This window comes from Ischnura elegans, chromosome 1 (assembly GCF_921293095.1).
Source record: "Ischnura elegans chromosome 1, ioIscEleg1.1, whole genome shotgun sequence".
NCBI classification, from domain to species: domain Eukaryota; kingdom Metazoa; phylum Arthropoda; class Insecta; order Odonata; family Coenagrionidae; genus Ischnura; species Ischnura elegans.
Genome location: NC_060246.1, coordinates 49,887,242 through 49,908,449, shown reverse-complemented (window position 1 = coordinate 49,908,449; position 21,208 = coordinate 49,887,242). Strand labels below are relative to the sequence as shown.

Here is a 21,208-nt window from a genome sequence, read left to right as displayed (position 1 = left end):
TATGACGCGAAATTCAAAGTATTCGAGGTATTCGAGACTGTACTTTTCGCATAACTATTCGAAACCTCGAATATCGAATACTTTCTAATATTCGAGGCATTCGAGTATTCGCTGATACTATTCGCACATCTCTACTTTTTATCTTAGAGCAATTTTTTTCTTTTATCTTTATAAGCAGTCATGTTTGCTAATTTTCCCAAAAAATTAGTGATAAAATTCTGGTTGTCTTAGGAAAATAATTCTGAATTAAAAGTAGGATGGGAAATAAGTAGCATGTAATATATTAATGAAGGACTATAATTCACAAAAACAGAGGGAAATTCTTAAGTCATACAATACTAACGCTAGAAATTCATTGTTTTAAATTGACTGCATATAAGAAGACAAGGATACCACATTTAAACTAAAGTCAATGATGAGGATAACAAATTTTTATTTAGATAAAATAATCCACTGAGTAGATATAACATCTATTCATGCTTGAACAACGCAGTTTAGTAAATTCAGTTGAGATTCACGGTTACCCACTTCAAAAAAACGAAGATCTCCCGAGCATAATTTGTAATATCGGAGCCGAGTTGGGGGTTACAGTCAAAGCGCACGACATTGAGAGTTGTTACCGCTTCAAACCCAAGTCGGAAAGTGGGCAGAGTGGTATCCACGTCAAGTTCCTCCGTCAACACATCAAAGAAGATCTACTGGCAAAAAGAAGAGTGAAGAGGGACTTCTCTACGCGGCACCTGAACCTCGATGTGTCACCCACCCCTCTCTACATAAACGAGGCTCTTTGTCCTGGGAGGAGAAAAGTGCTGCATGCTGCAAGAGCTGCTAAAAATGAGAAAGGCTATAAATACTTGTGGATACGTGGAGGTAAAGTTCTAATGCGAAAAGCTGAGAAAGAACCAGTGTTTGTTTTGACGAGTTTGGACGATATAAATTTTTTATAAAATTAAGAATGTCAGATTGTACTAATAGTAAGACGTTCCACAGTAGTGTATTAAGTATTATACACCAAAATATCCGTAGTCTCAGAGCAAACTTTGATTTATTTGAAACGTATCTACATAGCCTTTCTTATTTACCGACTATAATCATATTAAGTGAAATATGGGTTTGTGAACATGAACTCAACTATTACAAATTAAATGGTTATAAATACTTTGCCCAATGTAGTAATAGTAGTCGAGCTAGAGGTATTATTGTTTATGTGCAAAGTAAAATAGATTGCTACTCTACTGTTGTTCAAGCTGTCACTGCTGATTTTGTTCAGGTGGCCCTCGAACTTGAAAATTTTGAGTTACAGTTAATTGCTCTTTATAGAGATCAAAATTTTCCGGTCTCACAATTTTTAACTGAATTTGAACCGCTAATGTATAGTTTAAAAGGTAATATTATTGTCATTGGTGACGTGAACATAAATATTATGGTACCTTCTAATGATTCTGATCATTATTTAAACTTAATGAGCTCCATGGGATTAGCGTGTCTAATTGAATCGCCAACCAGGGTAACAGCAAGCTCCGCTACCTGTATTGATCACTTGTTTGCTAGGTTATATAAAATGTGCTCTCATAACCTCCAAACAGAAGTGCTTCATGAAGCAATAACCGATCACTCCTTGATTAGCTGTTGTATAAGCGTGAAAGAGCCATTATGCAAAGAAAAATTAATGACTGCGCCTATCAAAACTAAGATAGATTATGAATATTTTAAAATCAAAGTAGCCGAAGTAGATTGGGGTCCAGTTGTTAATGAAGTAGACGCATCAAAGGCTTTTTCGTTATTTCATGATTTTCTAATAGGTGCGCTATCTGCATCAACAATTAAATCCATTACTTATGACACACGCAAAAAATTAAAACCATGGATAACTAGTCATCTACTAAACCTTATTGAAAGGAAAAATTATTTACTTAAAAAATATAGACGCCATCCACTGAACGAAAGTTTAGCAAAGGAATTTACTAACTGTAGAAATAATTTAAAAAAGGAACTCAGGATTGCCTCCAATAACTACTATTTAAAAAGATTCCAAGGAGCAAATGGGAACTCTAAAATGCAATGGAAAATATTTAAAGAAATAACCGGTCGCATACCACTCAGCCCAATTGAAATCTGTCTGGAAATAGACGGTAGTATCACTTCTACTCCGTCTAAAATAGCTACAGCATTTAACGACTATTTTGTTTCTTGCTTTGATGGCAATAATAATAGTGGTATTGATGAATTCGTCGCTGAGTGTTGCGGTTATTCACATAGCTTCGAATCAATGTATTTGGAACCAGTTGACCCCGCAGAAATAACTAAATTAGTGAGATCCTTTCCTTCCAGCAAAGCCCCCGGTTACGACAACATAAACAGTGAAACTTTGAAACTAGTAATTGATGACTTAGCTCCCGTTCTTTCACATATATTTAACCTAAGTTTTACCAGTGGTGTTTTTCCAGACGAGTTGAAAAAGGCGGTGGTCACGCCCTTGTATAAAAAAGGGGATCGTTCAAGTATACTCAACTATCGTCCAATTTCATTGTTATCGATATTTTCCAAAATAATAGAGAAGCTAGTCAAGTCGAGATTAATTAAATTTCTAGACAAAAAAGGCTTCTTCAGCAAAAACCAGTTCGGGTTTTTAAGTGGAAAGGGCACAGAAGATGCTCTTGAAAATTATTTCACTCATGTTTACAGTGTCATAAACTCAAATCGACGCACTGGCAGCTTATTCATTGACATTAGCAAGGCTTTTGATTCCATCGATCACAAGATTCTGCTCTTTAAGCTTCAGAGGACCGGAATTCGTGGAATACCACTGAAATGGTTTAACAGTTACCTGTCATCGAGAATGCAGTGTGTAAAAATTGGTGATGTTTATAGTAACTATAGTATAATAACTTCTGGAGTGCCTCAAGGCTCTGTCTTGGGTCCAATCTTATTTCTTGTTTATGTAAACGATCTGTGTAATTTCAATTTTAGAGGTCATGTGACAGCATTTGCTGATGATGTCGCCTTAAATTATTCAGGTTTAAACTGGATAGATGTAAAATATGATATGCAGTCAGATCTGATCAATTTGCGACGTTGGTTTGCCTCCAACAAATTGAATATGAGTGTAGCTAAAACGAAGTATATATGTTATAACTTATGTAACAGGTACAAATTTGATTGGGTTTTACATTATCATGAAGAAAATTGTCCTATAACTTTATGCAATAGCTGTTTACCCATTGAACGGGTTTCTAGTATTAAGTACTTAGGAGTAACAATTGACGATTCCTTAAAGTGGAATCAACATATCAACAGTCTCACAAATGTTATGCGTCACACACTGGCAAATTTTTATTTCATTAGAAATAAATGTCCTGAAAGCTTTCTAAAGACAATTTATAACGCCTTAGTAAATACCAGGCTAAGCTATGGCATTTTTTGTTGGGGTGGCGCATATCTAAACTCCTTGAAACCTGCTGTTTTTTTACAAAAAAGAATTGTACGTATTATTTTGAAAAAGGACAGATTTGAAAGATCCTTCCCACTTTTTCTTCATTTGGGTTTGCTTCCGTTGAGGCATCTATATATTTATAAGGTCCTACGATGTTTTTATGCTAGAAGTGGCAACTCTAAAATATTTCAGTCCCTGCCTTCTCCCTTTACCCTGCGTAAAATAAGTGTGCCCTTACCACAACCAAATTTGACTTTGTTTAAAAGATGTTTTTTGTACGTAGGACCAAAGGTTTTTAATTTGTTACCACAGTCATGTTTTATTTCAAAGTCTTTAAAAAAGTTTTTGCAAAATGTACATTCTTGGCTTCTCACTAAAGAAAGTGTAGAACAAATATTGTTGTAAATGAATTATAAATAGTACTTTAGTTGTTTTTTTTCATGTACGCACTTAAGCTTTGGTTGCATAGATTATCAAGGTAAGACAAAATGAACTACACTATATGTAAAGCATAAATATTATTATTTTGGATGGTAGCCTCAAACAGGTTATCCTTCGCGGCTACCTATAATTACTCAAATTTGTTAAAAAAAAAAAAAACAGCCACCAATCCGTTGACGGGTTTAGGCTAATGGACATGGAAAGGGCGCAGCATCCCACTGAGTAGGGACTTGAATTTTAAGATGGCTATAAGACAGCCAGAATATCGCATTATGCCTTCCATACATATGCAGTAATTTTTGGGTCACTTTAGCAGTCATCACTTTCAGTTTTCCCCCAGAAATTTTTTTGAGACCAGGGTGCTTTATTTGGAAAAATACTGCAAATTAACAATTAAATTTGCAATAATTCCTGACCATAAATATTCTCCTGCGATAAAACATCTGATTATTTGCTTCTGCACAGCCTTCCACCACCTTCAACACCACTTCCCATTAGAGTTTTGAAAAAGTGGTCAAGTTGAATCCATTTTTTTCTTCAACTCATCTAGACTAAAATTTGAGTTGCCTGCACACCCCTGGATTATACAATGAGATAAAAAGATATCGAAAAGATGAGCCAAAATAAGGGCCTAGCATAAGATCCGTAGGAAAGTTATGTGACTTTCACTTTCACATGCATTAGCTTTGACGCATCTGTGGCTTTTCTACGCTTTATTAACCAAATTTTACTACATGACATGCTTCTTTTCTTTGTTCCTTTGAAAACATAGCAAAAAAACTTCTGCACCCCATGGTTAAATCTGTGAGTCATGTCTTCAAGTAACAAAAATACTTTCCTGATCCAGCAAATGCACAACCACAGTATCACTTTCAAATTAGAATCACCTTACAATGGAGTACGTGATAATTTTTCAAATCCGAACTAAGTCATCATTAGGTTTCAAAGTGAATACTTACCAGTGATTCTAATATGAAATGCTGGTAATCTTGCATTCACTTTCACCTGAGGTAGTCTTGGATCATCAGATATTAGGCACAAAGAAATCTGCACACCCAAGGTCAAGGGATGTAGCAGATGAAGAGATGAATGGCCTCCCAAAACACTCTCCCAGTCTTCTTCTTCACGTGCCATTAGAACCTAAAATTGAATAAATCCATCTATTCAGAAAATTCTCAAATTCATTTTGTGCAAATAAATTACAATAAATATATTATACCAAAGCATATGATAGAAGTTTCAAAACCCATCCATGAATAAATGTATGTGTGTTACTGGAAGTCGTATTTTGGAAGTTTTCCAAGATTCATGAATATATAGTGGAACCCTGATCTATCAATCCCGCATTGATCGTTCACCATTCCTGGTCCAAGTTAAAGTTCTATACAAACAATGTAATTTTTTACCACATCGAACATTCCCCGAAGTAACGTTTTCCCAAATTGATCGTGGACCCAACATATAATTTTCCTGCATCCATCGTTTGACGAAAATGAGACAAAATATACACAATGTGTCATTTATGGCTAAAAACGACAGGCACATAGTTTGAATCTTACAAAAAAAAATTTCCCAGCTGGCACAGGGATCATATTACAAGGACTTTATTAGGAGGAGCATTATTTACAGCTTGATACAGTCGGATCTGGATTTAAGGTTTTTAGCATGCAATGTTTTTCCGCATTTAGTGTTTAATTTTTGGGGTCCCGACTCATTCCCTATGCGAGCAATGTAAAAATTATCCCCATTAAGTGTTTTCGCATTTAACGTCATAAAAAATTGTCCTGCACAAGATATTTTTGCCCGATTTAATGTTTATTCATTATGGTTTATTCAAATGATTATCAAAATCTTTGAATTTCTGTTCAACAACAAGAAAATTCTCATGAAATTTTAGCAAGAGTCGATTGAATTTACCCGGGTATGCTTCTTCATCAGCATTCTCTTTTCTCAAATGTGGCATTGGGACCTTCAACTTGCAAGTCGGGTGGGTCATTTGTCTTCACGTGATGTTTCACTCCCCTTCTTATTCCAACACTTTTTGTTTCAAATTTGATCTAATGGAGTTAAGTCATCCCTTAATAACCTGTAATGACCTTATCTATCACTTCTTGAACTTGACTTCGATGAGTTATTCTCCGAGGGCACTACTATGATGGTTTTCTGGGAATGTTTTTCATCGATGGCTTACAATGCCACCTTTGGAACCATCGATGGCACCCTTCAACTTTCATCTCTGACCTCTACAGGGAGTGCATTGTTAGATCAATATTTATTCAATCCGCTATTTTCCCTTCAAAAGAGGAGGCCCAATATTATTTGTGCAGTTTACCCTAAGATTCTTTCTATAATCCATTCCAATGTCAGTTTCTATGGATGAACTGTAAAAGAACCGAGGGAGAGTTTTCCCTGAATGATGGTGGGTGAGAGCATTCTTTCTCTGGGGAAAATCATCAATTTACATGGTATTAGTAGGGATGGACGGATCCAGGATTTTTTTCGGATCCGGATTCGGATCAGATCCTTGATTTTCGGAGCCGGATCTTTTGGATCGGATATTTTTGGTTCAAATGCATTTTCAACTTCCTGCTATTAAACAAAGTAATTATTCAAGTTTATTCTGTGTACATACAATCAAAGGAATGCTAGTTAGATTTTCATACACATATTAATGTTTTTATAAATTAAAAATCATTTTTATAGGCTTTCAAGTTGTTTTTTTTAAATATCTTTACATGCTCAGGACCTAAACTGTTACACTTGGGTTTGGAAATGAGAATAAGAAAAATCTTCAGATGAACCGCTGACCAGTGGCGTAGCGAGAGGGGGAAGTCCAGGGGGTCTGGACCCCCTGAAATATAAAAACAAAAATACTTTCCTCCATAAAAGGAAACAAAATATTGAAAAATCATGAATTTACAATAGATTTCCTTTGAAAAATGAAGTTTTTTTTATTAAGAAGGTTGTTAAAATTAGTTTGAAACCCTCTACTTAGTACCCTATCGTTTAAAAATTTTCCCCCCTGGTTTAGGGCTCCCCCTTACGAAATTCCTGGCTACCTCACCGCCATCGACTGAATATAAATTTTCCTCACACACGTTTCCCCCGAATTTTGTCACTTTCTCATCGCATACCATCTTGTGTTTCACCTGAAAATGCTTCAGTATGGTGATGTGGATTTAGCACTTCCTCACGATAATTTCACACCACAGTGCATGCACATGGCATATATTGGTACTCCTTATCTCAATAGAAATGTTTCTACACAATCAAAGACATTTTTATCAGTATATCATTATATTAAATTGCAACTGCGCAATCAGCAACACTATTAACAGTTTTTAAAACAGCATTAATGTCATGTGCGACGAGGTGCTTGACCGCTCAGCATGAGGAAGTGGTGGGCAGCAGAAGCGTGAAGAGGAGAGGTAGAGGGGAAGGAGCGCGCTCCATGCATATTTCAAGCAATGGAGAATTGAAGCAGGTAGGCTAAAAAAGGTCAGTTGGTGAAACGGGGTAGGCATGAAACACGCTTCCATTGTTCTAGTGTAATTTGATATTTCCCTTAGAAGACAATGATTTAAGGTCTGTGTGATTTCGGAAACAAACAAAATGGAGCCACGGGCCGAAGGACGGCCGAGGGTGGTTTTCTGAAATCTGCGATGTAGTTACTTTTGACGTGGTTATTATCCTACGATGCTGAAATTTCCCCGATGGTTGTTCAATCTATTGGGAAGAGTCACACTAAGTGGGAGTCGTATTTTGCCTTTTTTATTTTCCATAGCTGAAATTCTCCTACGTAACCTCTACAAGAGCTTTCAAACAAAATGGTTCATGAGTAGGAAAAGAATCACACGCGATGGCGCATTTGAAGAGAGAATCAGAACATTTGCATTCACTGAAGCTATTATTTAAAATTTCGGATCCAGATCCGATGTCTTCCGCAAATTTGGATCTGATGTATCCGATGAAGGGGAATATCCATGGATATATGGATCCGAGGTATCTAATCCGACTATCCCTAATATTTAGATGTCTCGGAGCCCATTCCCGACATGCACATGGCTGCAATCAATGTCGATTCAAAGATCTGCTACTATTTATACAACAAAAGAGAATGGCAATCAGAGTTTTGAAAAAACATTGGATAATTATGGTAAAATTGATGAGCACGGAAAAATATGAAAATCCAGCAGGAATTGACTTTGACATCGTAACTCTGACGAAATTGCCAAACTCCAGAGGTAGTGACAATTTTTCATATTAGCTCAAGTTCTGTTGAAGATTAAATCTTTTCACTGTGCAGAGTTAGCTAATTGTTTCTCAAGGTTCAACCATGTTTTATTAATAACTGGCGAGAAACAAGGTGATCAGCACGCTGAATAAGGAACTTCTCCTGGCTCCATTCGACCTGCATGAGGCGGTGGATATATGACGATAAATCTGGTGTTACCATCGATAACCTTTGACTTGTATGCATACTCAAAATAAGATACTCCTATTTTGGATGATTTCGGAATCCAATATGTGCAAAATGTGAGGATTTTTAACAGCTCAATTCGCCCTCATTCTCTGAGCCAACACAATACATTAAGTTGGCAAAATTCCAGATAACCTTCTGTTAAATAGATATTCCGTAGTGAATATAGAATTACAGATTAAGGATCTTCTACTGCCTCTTTATTTCACTTGTCTATAATGATGCAATGATGAGGATTTTTGGGGAATATAATTTTAGACTTGCTGCAGTCAGCAACATGTCACTCTTATACATGGAATAAAGTTTTTTTAATTCATCAAAGGCACTGAAAAATGAGTAAAAATGGAATCAAGTTTATAGTAATATTCTGCATGAAAATGCTTTTAAGATAATGTACCTATATAATAATTTACAAAATATATAAACCACTCATTGCTTTATTTCCTTCCCAATTTTTTTAGCTCTCTCCTGAAAATTGTTATGAAAGTGTCCTTCAAGGGGAATACACGACCTTCGGGTGGCCGATTGAGCTCAAATTTTCTGATTCGGTAGATCATGGATATTAATTCAACATACCAAAGCAAGACGATGCACCTCTCAAAATTTTTCGAGAAAAAAGCAATTAAAAATCGTGAAAAATGAATCTACGGTATATATGTATACGATATTTCCTGCCACTTTCTCCAAGAAAGCAGTGGCCCAGTGGTTACGGTGGTTGACTGCTGAAGTGAGGATGGCGTGTTCGTTCCTCACTCGCGGAAATTATTTAATTTTATTTTTCAAGGATTTTATTGTTTACATTTTTAAAGACTGTTTTCTTATCTTCATTACCTCAATGAAAATATTTTAAATTAAGTTTTTCAATAATAATAATAACTGAAAAGGGTAGGAAATGAAGCAAGGGCTATATACCTTTCCAAGGGCGATTTTGTATTTATTTGTTCTCTCTAGATATATTAGGGTCAAGGAAAGTGCACTAATTTTTTTTTATTGCTGAATTTGAAAGTTTAGCTTAAAAAAGAAATATTAGTAAAGCCGCTTTTATTTCCTGCATCTGGGGTATGCACTTTAAAACATTTTGAAAGATGGAAAATTTCATGTTGCGCTGAAACACAGTGCCTCCATCTTGATTGAGATGTGACATCACAAGGCAGAGCACGCAGAGGAGTATCGTGGTATTCTGTCGCCTTCTTTAGCATGACGAGAGTTTCCGGGAATCGGTGGAGTTTGCTTCCTAAAAATGTCATCGAGTACGGAAAACATGAATTCAAAAAAGAATTGTAAATGATTTTTTATTCCAAATTGCATCTCAACGTCGAAACGAAAGCCTGGAGAAGATATTCATTACCGTGCTTAAAGCACAAGCCATACGGAATAAATGGTTCAAGGCTGCTCCTGACTCTTACCTATCGATCATATTCTGTTTTGAAGATCATTTTAAGGTATTGTAAGATCTAATTGATATTTATATTATAATGATTTACTCAATAGGTACCTCATTCATATCAGAAAGTGTGTTGAGTCAAAATATAGCATCTTCTGCGTAGACCTATGTAATGTGTAAACTGGAAGTAGTTTGGTTAAAGAATTATACCCTTCTTGAATTTTCTTACATGTTTGTACAAAAAAAGTTAATTCCAAAATCCATTGTCTTTCAAAATAACCAATTTGTTTTCGTCTGCAGATGGAAGAAGACTTCGAAAAAATTTTGGGCAATACAAATTGATGGGAGGTAATATTAAGCTCAGGGCCAAAGTTGGAAGAATTCCCAGGTTATTCGACTGCCAAGTGACAGGATGAGAGCTAGGAAACTCCAACCAAGTCATCGATAGAGAACACCACAGAAAAATTGTGATAAAGGATCTGATCCTTGAGCATAAATGTTATTTAAAATGTCCCTTCAGATTTGTGCGTAACCAATCGCATTGTCACCGTAAGACTCCCTGGTATTGCAGTAAACATACATAAGAGTGGGTTAATATTAATAATAAGTCTGGAATAACTTAATATTGTGGCAATATCTACGAAATTACATAGGATAAGGTGTTGATACAAAACCACTCACTACTTAGCCTTAACGCCTCGAATTTCAGGAGCGTTGATTCTGTCCTCCTTTTTCAAAAATTCAGTGATCATAAATACATCGAAATTTGGTAAATCGTTCTAATTTTCCTTCTCCCGACCAAGATTTACTTTTCTTGAACCCATCCTGGACAGCAAACCACTGCAACAACCAGCCAGCACGGAAATAAGATTAACATCCCATGATTCTATTTTCAAAGGGCGAACATTCCGGCTGGCGTAAATACATACGCAACGATTAAGTCTTGCAGCAAATGTTTAAAATAGGTCTATTAGTTTGACTCAGTTCTTGCAAAAAAATGTTTTGGCATGATAAACGGCATTGTGCCAAAATATACTCAGCGAAAAATAAATACCATCATCTATTTATTAAAGATTCAATGTGTTATTTGCACTACTCTTTCCAAACTTGAAGTTGACATGTAAATGAATATTAATATATTACGCAATGATGAAGTCATGTACTCAAAAGAGAAGCAGCCAAATATATATTTTGAAGGTATATTATGACAGCAAAAATGGATATCCTCAAATTCAGTAATTTTTCCATGCAAGAATAATGGTAGAACTAAACGGCGTAGAAGCTGCCTTCTGCTACTGCCTTGTGACGTCACGGCCAATATTCAACATGGACACCCGTTTTAGCGGCCTTTGAATTTTTCCATATTTCGGACGGTCATCTCGAATCAAATATACACTATTAGGATTTAAACTGTGGTTTTATGACATTATGTTATTCTGACCTCTAATTAAAAAAATGTGTTTGGTGCATTTGAAATACTAGTGTACTTCCCTATTGCGAGTGTAAATTGTCTTCTGTAGGGGTGGGGACAGAATAATGACATTTAAATTATTAATTGGGAGGGAAATCCACCCTATCGACGGATTATGCTTTCATTGGGAAACGGAAGTGGATCAGCTTGGGAAAGGTAACAGGATGAAAAGTGGACAGAAACCCGGCGTCCGCATTGTGCAATTCTTAACGAATGGCGCCAAGGGGACAACAGTTTAACGTCCCATCCGACAGATGCTTAACGAATGGCGCCAAGGGGACAACAGTTTAACGTCCCATCCGACAGATGGTGTACTGCACTACTGGTTTAATCCACATTACACGCAGGGATTGAATTTCGAAATGCACTCAAATTATTTAACGAGATTTGGACGTGGAAGGCCAGTACACTACCTGACCAATCCAGTAAATTCTTTGTTTACTCCAGTAAATTCTCTTAGGAGCCAGATCAAAGCTCACTGCCACGAGAAAATTATTCGTAAACGTGAATGACTCGTGTATACTGTCAAAGAGGAGGAAAGAACGCGTTTTCCATTTGTTCGAGTACTAACCTGAAACTTGCAAACAATTATTTACAAACATTTTCATATCATTCATCTTTTCCTGTGGATATACATAAAGTTTTTTAATGATATCCAAAAGTTTATTTTTACACATGCTAATATAAGCTTTGGTCAATCCAACAAATAGTATAAACAAATCTCTAATAACTTATCAATGAAATTTCATCAGGCTTTTCCAATAACTTCCCATTATTTTGAGACCAGGTGTGTGTGTTTGACACTGATCAGAGTTATTCTAATTAATTTTTTATACAACTGGTTCAATCAGAGTGGTGGAAACTTTTAAGTATAATAATAAAATACAATTCCAATAACTTTGCCCACCACATGTCAAAAAGTTACAGTTATTACGACAGATCGGAATTTGAACCACCAGAGTTGAGCACACCACCCAGCTCTTTAGTGATCTACAGTAGTACTCCTAGTGATCATGCCTGATAATCTTCGAAAACTTCTACTTTTTCATGGACTTTTTTTCATCTTTTACATCTTGATTTTAAGCAATCAAGGCATAAAAAGAATGAATAAGCATAATTTATTATAGACCATTCAAAAGTTCACAAACACAAGCCGTATGATTAGGAGTTGTACCTGCAAGAAGTTTCAACTTGTTACAATATACTCACCTGCATATTGCTAAGCTCAAAGTTGAAAATGTCGTAAGAGTACATCATCATTTGCTCAAAAATTTCTTTTTCATTAGCACCCGTCCGCCATAATTCGGTTACAGTGATCCTCCTCTTCTGAGGCACAGTTTTGAAACAAACTTTTCCAAGGATAATCACCAAAAGAGCACAGTCCCTGAAAAATCAATATAAAATGATTTTCATCATACTAAAGGTTTTCCCTCGAAGACAATTACACCCATACCTTGCTTGGTGCAAGGGATCCTTGGGGTCTTTACGCAATATGAATTTGCATTATATGAGAACATTTTTAAATTGGGAAGATAGGGATGCGTTCCTGGTAGCATAGGTGTTGAGTATCGAATTTCCCATAAACCACATATATTCCTATAAATAGCCTTAAAAAACCTTATTTATAAAAATGTTTATACTTCAAAATATCTTTAAAGATATTAGGCACGCATTCAAAGACTTTAATTAACGTTTAAAAAAATTCGTATGTGCCTTTCAAATTCCCCCGCGTCGTGCGGGTGGGCTAACATCTGCTATCTCAGGGATTCATAATGCATTGCCAGCAGTTGACAATTTTTCAAATCAGTATAAAAACAATTATTGTGTCACCCAGGCTTTTTTGTCGCTCATTGAACTGATAGGCAAATGCTACTTAGAATACCATTTCATAGCTAGCGGAGTTTATGAATGATAAATCATTTTAATTTGAAGTGAAAGTCTTTAAATGCCTTGAAACCTGACCGAGGTTTTCCTTCCCTGAAAATGAATGAAAGAGAATGCATTCTTTTCCAAAACAATATTGTCTCCTCAACACTAAAAAATAGATGAGGGGGAAAGGAGCCACTTTCAATCACAGCTTGGGAGTTCATCAGAAAATGTTGCGGTGACTGCGCTATCAACACTTGCAGATTCACCTAATATCGCCGCACTGAAAATACCTGCTTGCTGTTTAAAATTCTGGAACCAACCGGAGCTTTCACTAAGTGTCTCGGAGCGATTACTACCCTTGTCTTTTTGTACAGATTCACAAATAACTTTCCGTATGTTGGTTGAAGTTGGTGCGGCTGAGGTCACTGATGTTTTAACTTCGTCTTTATTCAGAATAAGGCATCATGAGTTTAAACTTCCGCACAATATCGCTTTGATGCTCTCCATTTTGAAAGCAATTGACCTCTTTCAATTTCTCTATTAGGTTTATGTTTGTTTTTAATAACTTCTTGATTTTTCTACCCGTATTCCTATTTTTTGCCATTGTTCTCTTGATTTTTTACTCTGTATGGCTCTATCGAAATCACCATCTATTCCTGCACTATATTTCCTGAGACCCAGAGGGCCTAAGACTGCTGGGAGGGAATGAAGCCATTGTGTTTGAGACTCTCTAGCGGACCCTTTTACGAGTTGATGCTATTCATACACAATTCGGCCACCAATCCATTTCTCCCCCGTGAACACCGATGACCTTGAAGGCTTTAGCGTAGATGGCGTGGATTCTCCACGTGAAAGTCAATTCGCCCAATAAGCTATGAGGGCAAAAATTACATCTCAAACCGTATTGATTTCAAAAAACTCATTTCCACTAGTACCACGCTTGATTAATCAACTAATGTTATTCTGTTGAGGAGACAAGATAAATTACTTCAGCAGGCCAGCTATCTGGACCGCATGATAAGCAACGCTTTTGGTCATTGCACGGCAATGGATTTTGATAAATATGTAAACATTTAATAAGGGAAGCAATACCATTTATATGCATAAAATGAAAGCAATTTCATGTGTACTTACTGCAAATTCATGTTTTATCATGAGAGCGTTAAAGTTATTTGATTAGACTACCCTGTGTTGCTCTGTTTCCCCAAGGAACAAATTTGCGTTACATCGAAATTGCACTAAGCAAGGCATGGGAGTATGGGATTCTGCCCTAAAGATAAAATGACATGAAAAGAATTTTGATGACATACAAAGTGAATCAAATCCACATTCGAAAAGGGTTCTCCTTTCTCAATTCACAATAAATCTTCTTGACATGATGATAGCAACTATTACCACCAATGATTAAACAAAAGAATCATGGGTTTTAGCAGTACTTAGAACTCAAAGTTTAATTCAGAAGCTGTGCATTAGTATTTAATGACTATGGTGAGGGTAAAAACAGATTTTGAGGAAGGTAAAGTGTCAAATGACACTTTTTAAACAAAAACATGATTACATAATATCATCTTTACCTAAAATTGAGACAAAACGTGACAATAAGTAGCACCAACTAAATGTTAAAATAGAAGGTTGATTCAATGAAAAGGTAGAAGGTACAGTCCTTGTTAAAAGAACAAACCACTTGGGCCTGACCAGAGGGCACTATTTGCAATAGCTCTCCAAGAGGCTGTGATTTTACACTACCAGATGGCACTACGCATAAATGCATGCTATTCAATATTTTTTGTTGTATTACATATAAATATGCTGCCTGAAGTACTGACTTGGTTAGGGTTCCTTTTTGTGGAATAAGAATTCTTGAAGACATAATATTTATTGAAAGATCAAGCTTCTTATGTTGATCAATTGCATACTGCATCCCCGTAGCAGACCTCTCCTTAATATCATCTAAACCAGACATTGCTGCTGCTTTCAACCTGAAAAATGCAACGGTTGAATGAGCCAGATGTTGTTGCTTACAATCAAAGAAAAACACCAAAAGCTTACTTTTCAGCAGCAACACCCTCAGGAGGACTAAATACTGCCATAACTGAATCAATAGTCAGTGCATCATAGACGATTTGCAAAGGTGCAGCTTGTAAGATTAGGCGCTGATCACATTCTCCATCCAATGGTTCTGTTTCAAACAGGATATGGAGGAGTTCAAAACTGGAATCTGAAGAGACTGACTTGGAAACATCACTAGCCACAAGCAGAGGACTTATCCCTTCGCTTCCAGGTTGAGGTCGCCCAGCTACTTCCAAAAGCCGCATACCAGCAATCACTCTGTAAATTAATTGAAAGAGATCTCTTACCACAAAAAAATAGCAAAAATCTTTAATTTGTTAATTTAATTATAATACTGAATCACATAGGTGACATGACAAGAAATATATCGATTTGCAATACTTTACTAAAGATTTGAACTCATTACCCTCTTTTCCCTCATGATGTGACCAGAAAATAGAAGTGATAAATGAAGTACTGAAGAAATGTAATAAGACTTAATGAAAGTTACAATGGGAGATTTATAACGACTGAATTAATATAAAAAATAATTCTCACATTTGTTAGGCAAATAAACAAAATGTTATAGTGCACTTTTGTATAAATATCTTATTAAGTGCTAAATTTTAAATCAAAAAAGCCATTCGCTCAAAAGCAATAGTATACGACTATTTTTTGAAGGAATTTGAAAAAATTATTATTTGTTGAATGAAAGAAAAGAATTCTACCCAACTTACATTGAGCAAATCACAGGTGACTTTAGGTATCAAAGCACTCTAGTGATGGGACTCAATGCTTCATTTAATTGACCAAAACAGTAATGAATTTTGAATTGATAGTAGGTATCTAATTTGTTATCACTTAAATTTTACCATAAACATGCCACTAATACCAGGAATATCAGCATCTACCTTATACCTTTGTCCATCCAATCCTAGTTTAAACATTTCTTTATTATGCACACCAATACTAATTAATGGATATTTCAATTTAATAATCTATGCAAACAAAAGTTTTGAAGTATGCATTAGAATATTTTATCTTCTATATGCATTAAAATTCAGTACTTCTCAAATTTTCTTCATAAAATACATCCATAAAAAATTTATCCAAATTGATCCAGCATTACAAGCAACCAGCATCTAAAAATAAGAATGCACCTTTTATTTACCCAGCCACTCCAAGGGAAATTTTACAAATTGGCCTCTCCCTCCATAACAAAATGTCATCGGGCTTTGATGGCATCCCGGATAAGATTATTAAATACTCTATCCCGTTCATCGTAAACCCACTCACCTATTTGTGTAATTTATCAATATCAGAAGGTATTTTCCCTCAGCAGCTAAAGATTTGCAAAGTCTACCCCCTCTTTAAAAAAGGAGACAAAAAGGATTGTAATAACTACAGACCCATAAGTTTACTTTCAGGTTTTTCAAAGATTTTCGAAAAAGTCATGTACAATCGACTTTTAAGTTTTTTAGATAAAAATGCAAGTTTATCCAAATACCAATTTGGCTTCCGACAAAATAAGTCAACAACTGATGCTTTGTTTGAATTTCTAAATGATGCAACTGATGCTCTCGACAAAAATAACCAAACTGTGGGGTTGTTCATTGATCTCAGAAAAGCATTTGATACTGTAAACCACGACATATTGTTGAAATGCCTCTCAAATTATGGTATTACAGGAGTAGCTTATTCTTGGTTAAATTCTTACCTAACAAACAGACACCAAATTGTCCAAATTTCTTACTTGGACTCAAACACAAAATATATAAATAATTGCTCCTCTACTATGAAAGAAGTCAAATATGGTGTACCCCAAGGGTCAATCCTAGGGCCGTTATTGTTCACTTTGTATATTAACGACCTTCCTGAATATCTCCAGGAAGCAAAAACAATCTTATTCGCTGATGACACTAGTATATTGTTGCAAGCCCCAAATTCGCAAGAATTACAGATTAAGGTAAACTCTACAGTTCAAAGTATTCAAATGTGGCTAAAAAATAGTATGTTGGCAGTTAACCTAGAAAAAACTGTATGTATGAACTTAAATTGTAAATCGCCACCAACAGTGGAACTATTCAACTCTGAAATAACTTATGTAAATAATATTTCTTTCCTTGGAATCACACTAGACAAATCCTTGAAGTGGTCTAGACATGTCGAAATCTTAACCACCAAACTGTCACATATTATGTATCAACTGCGCTATTTACGATCAAGTGTTTCTTTGAGTGTTTTAAAATATGTGTACTATGCTAATTTTCAATCCTTAATCTCTTATGGCATTATTTTCTGGGGTGACAGTTGCAATAGCACTGAGGTATTCACTATGCAAAAGAAAGCTGTAAGAATTATGCTAAACCTAAAATATAGAGAATCCTGTCGACCTCACTTTGAGGCACACAAAATTTTAACTCTAACATCCATTTATATTCTGAACTTAATGCTATTCATAAAAAAACGTATAAATTCTCTCCCAAAAAATGCTGACTTCCATTCACATATGACCAGAACCAAAGACTGTTTACATGTGCTACCCAGGAAAACAAAAAGGAGTAGTAATGGTCCTCTACATAAGGGTACAAAACTATATAACCTTTTACCAGAAGAATTGAGAAGTTTGTCTTCTGTAAATAATTTTAAAGTAAATCTGAAAAGATACCTGACTGGAAAGGCATTGTATAGTGTTGATGAATTTATTAACTATTGTAAAGAAAGTATGTAGTTTGATGTGTTAACCTATTAAATGAGAATTGTATACCTGTGCTTAAGGTTTTGTGCTGTGAAGTAAGTGTTGAAGTATACATGGCTGTTGTTCAGCTTTCACTATTGTGTGCTTGAAATTTGTAATGTAACTTTTTTATTTTAGGAAGATGTCTTTGTTTTTTTGAGTGAACATTATCTAAAATACCAATTATGTATTATACTTGACGAAGCCTATACCATTTACTTACTTGTATTGGTTCTTTTGGCTAATAAAACTATTATTATTATTATTATTATTATTTGGATTTTAATGTATGAAATCATTTCAAAATTTCCCCATAAACAAGTTGACATGACCTATAAACTAGAGATGTGCGAATAGTATCCACAAATACTCGAATACATCGAATACTAGAATGTATTCAATATTCGAGATCTCGAATAATTATGCTAAAGGTAAATTCTCGAATACCTCAAATACTTTGAATTTTGCGCCATACACTAATGCACGCACGTCGTTGGTAGTTGACTCGGAAAATTGTAAAGAACTCTAGTCGTTTAGTGCATGCAGCACCGATTAAAGTAAGTTGACAATCTACTTCAAATTCGCGGATTAGATCAGTGAAAAGAGTTCGACATGGGGAACCGAAAATGATCGGGTGAAAAAATCTGAAAATCCCCGGTTTCCCCCATCAGCAGAACCTCAGTGCCATGGGATAGTAACTACGTAGCACAATTCCCAAAATCTGCTACCCCCTCTATCCATCAGCCCTCGACCCCTCCTCTCCGAAATAAAACAAAAGGCCCCAGCTCGCGCAGGGTTCATATTACAAAGACCATAAATCAAAAGCTTCAAAAGAAAATATCAAGTTACAGGAGAATAACAGAATCGTGTTTAACCTTTCCCTCTTTCTCCCCCGCTGACCTTTTCTGCCTACCTGCTTTGAAGTTCCCCATTTCTGGAGGTCAACTGCTGCATGAGTCATCTGTTAGCCCAATAGGTGTCTAACAATGACTTTCGGCAATTGATATTACACCTTTATTGGATTGAAATATTAGTAATGTGCCCGTAATTTAAAAAAGAATAAGACCAAACACGACGCTTTTCTGACTTTATTTCAGCATTTTACGCAAGGAAATAAATGTCAAAATACGATGGACTCTTAGTATTCTGCCGAAACTCGATATCCTCGCAGCTGAACTCGGAAGTTGATGGGGTATTTTTTTCCGAAAACAAATATCAAGTTACAATTTATGAGTCGTGCTATAAATCTCCATTGTCACAGTCACAGACGTAGGGATATTTTCTCGTGAGAACTTCCAAAGATGGGCTGAAAATTATTGAAGAAGAAGAAAATCCAGTGGAGAAGCTCATGTATTTTGCAAAACGACTCGGATTGTCCACTAGCACTTGACATTAGGAGTGGGGGTAAAATAGGCTACCTATTTAAAATAAGAAGTTGGATGAAGCCGAGTATCAGACGGGCGTGCTACTGAAATGGCGTTTGGTAGATATGAATGTATACATCAGACAGAAATACATCGTTGTGCTACGATCTGCTCAGTATAAATGCTGAGACGGCATGCAATCATTTTTTTGCAAGGTGGTGTGTCCCCTTGGGATATTTGAAAGATATTTTGGTTAAAGGAAATCACTCGCCAAAATCTTGGGTTTCCTGCTGCATAGGCAACCTAGTAAAACATTCTCGTCATAATCATTTTTTTCGTCCATCACCTTGAAAAACAATAGTTCACGGTTTCACTGTGTGCCTTTTCATTCATGCATTCATCAAGTGAAATAGAAGAAGAAACGTACGTTTAATAGGTTTTGCGCAATTCTAGTATTCCAGGTATTCGAAATTCGAGGTCTTCGAATATTCGAGCAATCATTTGATATTCGAATTTGATATTCAAGTTCGAGAAATCTGCCATTCGACTCATCTCTACTGTAAACATAGGTTTGCGACCACAGACAAAAAACTGAAGTCTCAAGCAAGGAAACCCAGAATTAGTCATCCTCTTCTAACCTAGATTCTTTAGGAAAGTTCAGGATGTCGAACTTATGTCTGCTGATGCACATTGGATATTGAACTTAATTTAGGCTTTCAAGCTATAACTTTCTCATATATTTAAAAGTTAGAAGCTACTACGAAGAAAATAAAAAAGTAGATGGAAATTAAGGCATGAAAGATCACTCTAACTTGTCGGTGTAGCATACACAATTAAAATCCAGTGTTTTAGGATTAAGCTTCCAGATGTAGAAGTTCTTTTAGTATAGCATGACTAAGATCTTATTCTTATGCGAGTACTCACTGTCGGGGGAAGAGATTTCGGCACTCAGTATACCAGGCTTTTCTGTCGTCAAATATTTTTTTTTGGTTCCGGTGCAAGAATGGTGGAGTTTTAATTTTAGCAAAAAAAGATATTGCCTGTCATAATTATCCTTGGACCTTTGACCACTTTAATACTGAATGTGTCTTTGAGTCTGCAATTTCCAGTGTAACTATGGGTAACTATCCTTACATATATTCTCTGTTTATCAATCTCTGCTAGGTAACTTTCAGCTGTTTTTAAGTAAGCTTGGCAGTATGCTAGATTTACTTTTCCTATCTTTTGTGTCTCCAAAGATTATAATTACTGGCGACTTCAAATGTGATATGCTTCCTAATAATATCAAGAGATGAGTTGTAAACCTCTTAGGTTCCTATAATATTTTTAACCATGTATCCTCACCAACTCGATGTACGTATCACTCTTAAACACTACAAAATTATGTTATTTCCTTTATTAATTCCAATCTAATAACTACTACTGTTATCAACTCTCATATATCAGATCATTATCCAGTCCTTGCTAAGTTTAAGATTATCTAAAATCAGGCTGTGAAACTTAAAACTATGTGTTTATTTTTGAAATCCCATAGATCTAACTTCTTGAATTCTATCATTCTAGAGGACTGATCCCGAAAGACGGGAGCTGGAACGCGCCCGAAACTGTAGTCCGCAAAATATGAGTCAATGTGGAATGAACCCAAAAAACAATCACCAATTACCTCACCGCAGAAGCCTCTCTAATCATAATCCTATAGCTCCCACTTCAAGAGTGGGAGGCCACTTCATTTTGCTTGAATCCAAGGACATCAAGGTACAGTCTTTGTATTTCCACCTTATGGTTTTCTATAGAGATGGGTCGAATAGCAGATTTATCGAATTCGAATATCGAATTCGAATATTAAATCATTGCTCGAATATTCGAATACCTCGAATTTCGAATACCTCGAATACTAAATGATGAATGCTGGAATGTTTGACTCGGTTGCCTATGCAGCAGCCAACACAAGATTTTGGGGAGTAATTTTGATTTCCTTTA

At 35.8% G+C, this 21,208-nt stretch overlaps 1 protein-coding gene across 1 annotated transcript in view; it reads right to left on the bottom strand.

Annotated features, from left to right (window-relative positions):
* The window catches only part of LOC124159790 (vacuolar protein sorting-associated protein 13), a 295,602-nt gene that overhangs the window by 222,638 nt on the left and 51,756 nt on the right, over positions 1 to 21,208 (bottom strand). The window contains exons 11-14 of the mRNA XM_046535708.1: positions 15,128 to 15,406; positions 14,905 to 15,057; positions 12,419 to 12,593; positions 4,834 to 5,014 (exon numbers count right to left, since the gene is read on the bottom strand). Of these exons, the coding sequence (XP_046391664.1) occupies positions 4,834 to 5,014; positions 12,419 to 12,593; positions 14,905 to 15,057; positions 15,128 to 15,406 (788 nt within the window). The remainder of the gene's footprint in view (positions 1 to 4,833; positions 5,015 to 12,418; positions 12,594 to 14,904; positions 15,058 to 15,127; positions 15,407 to 21,208) is intronic.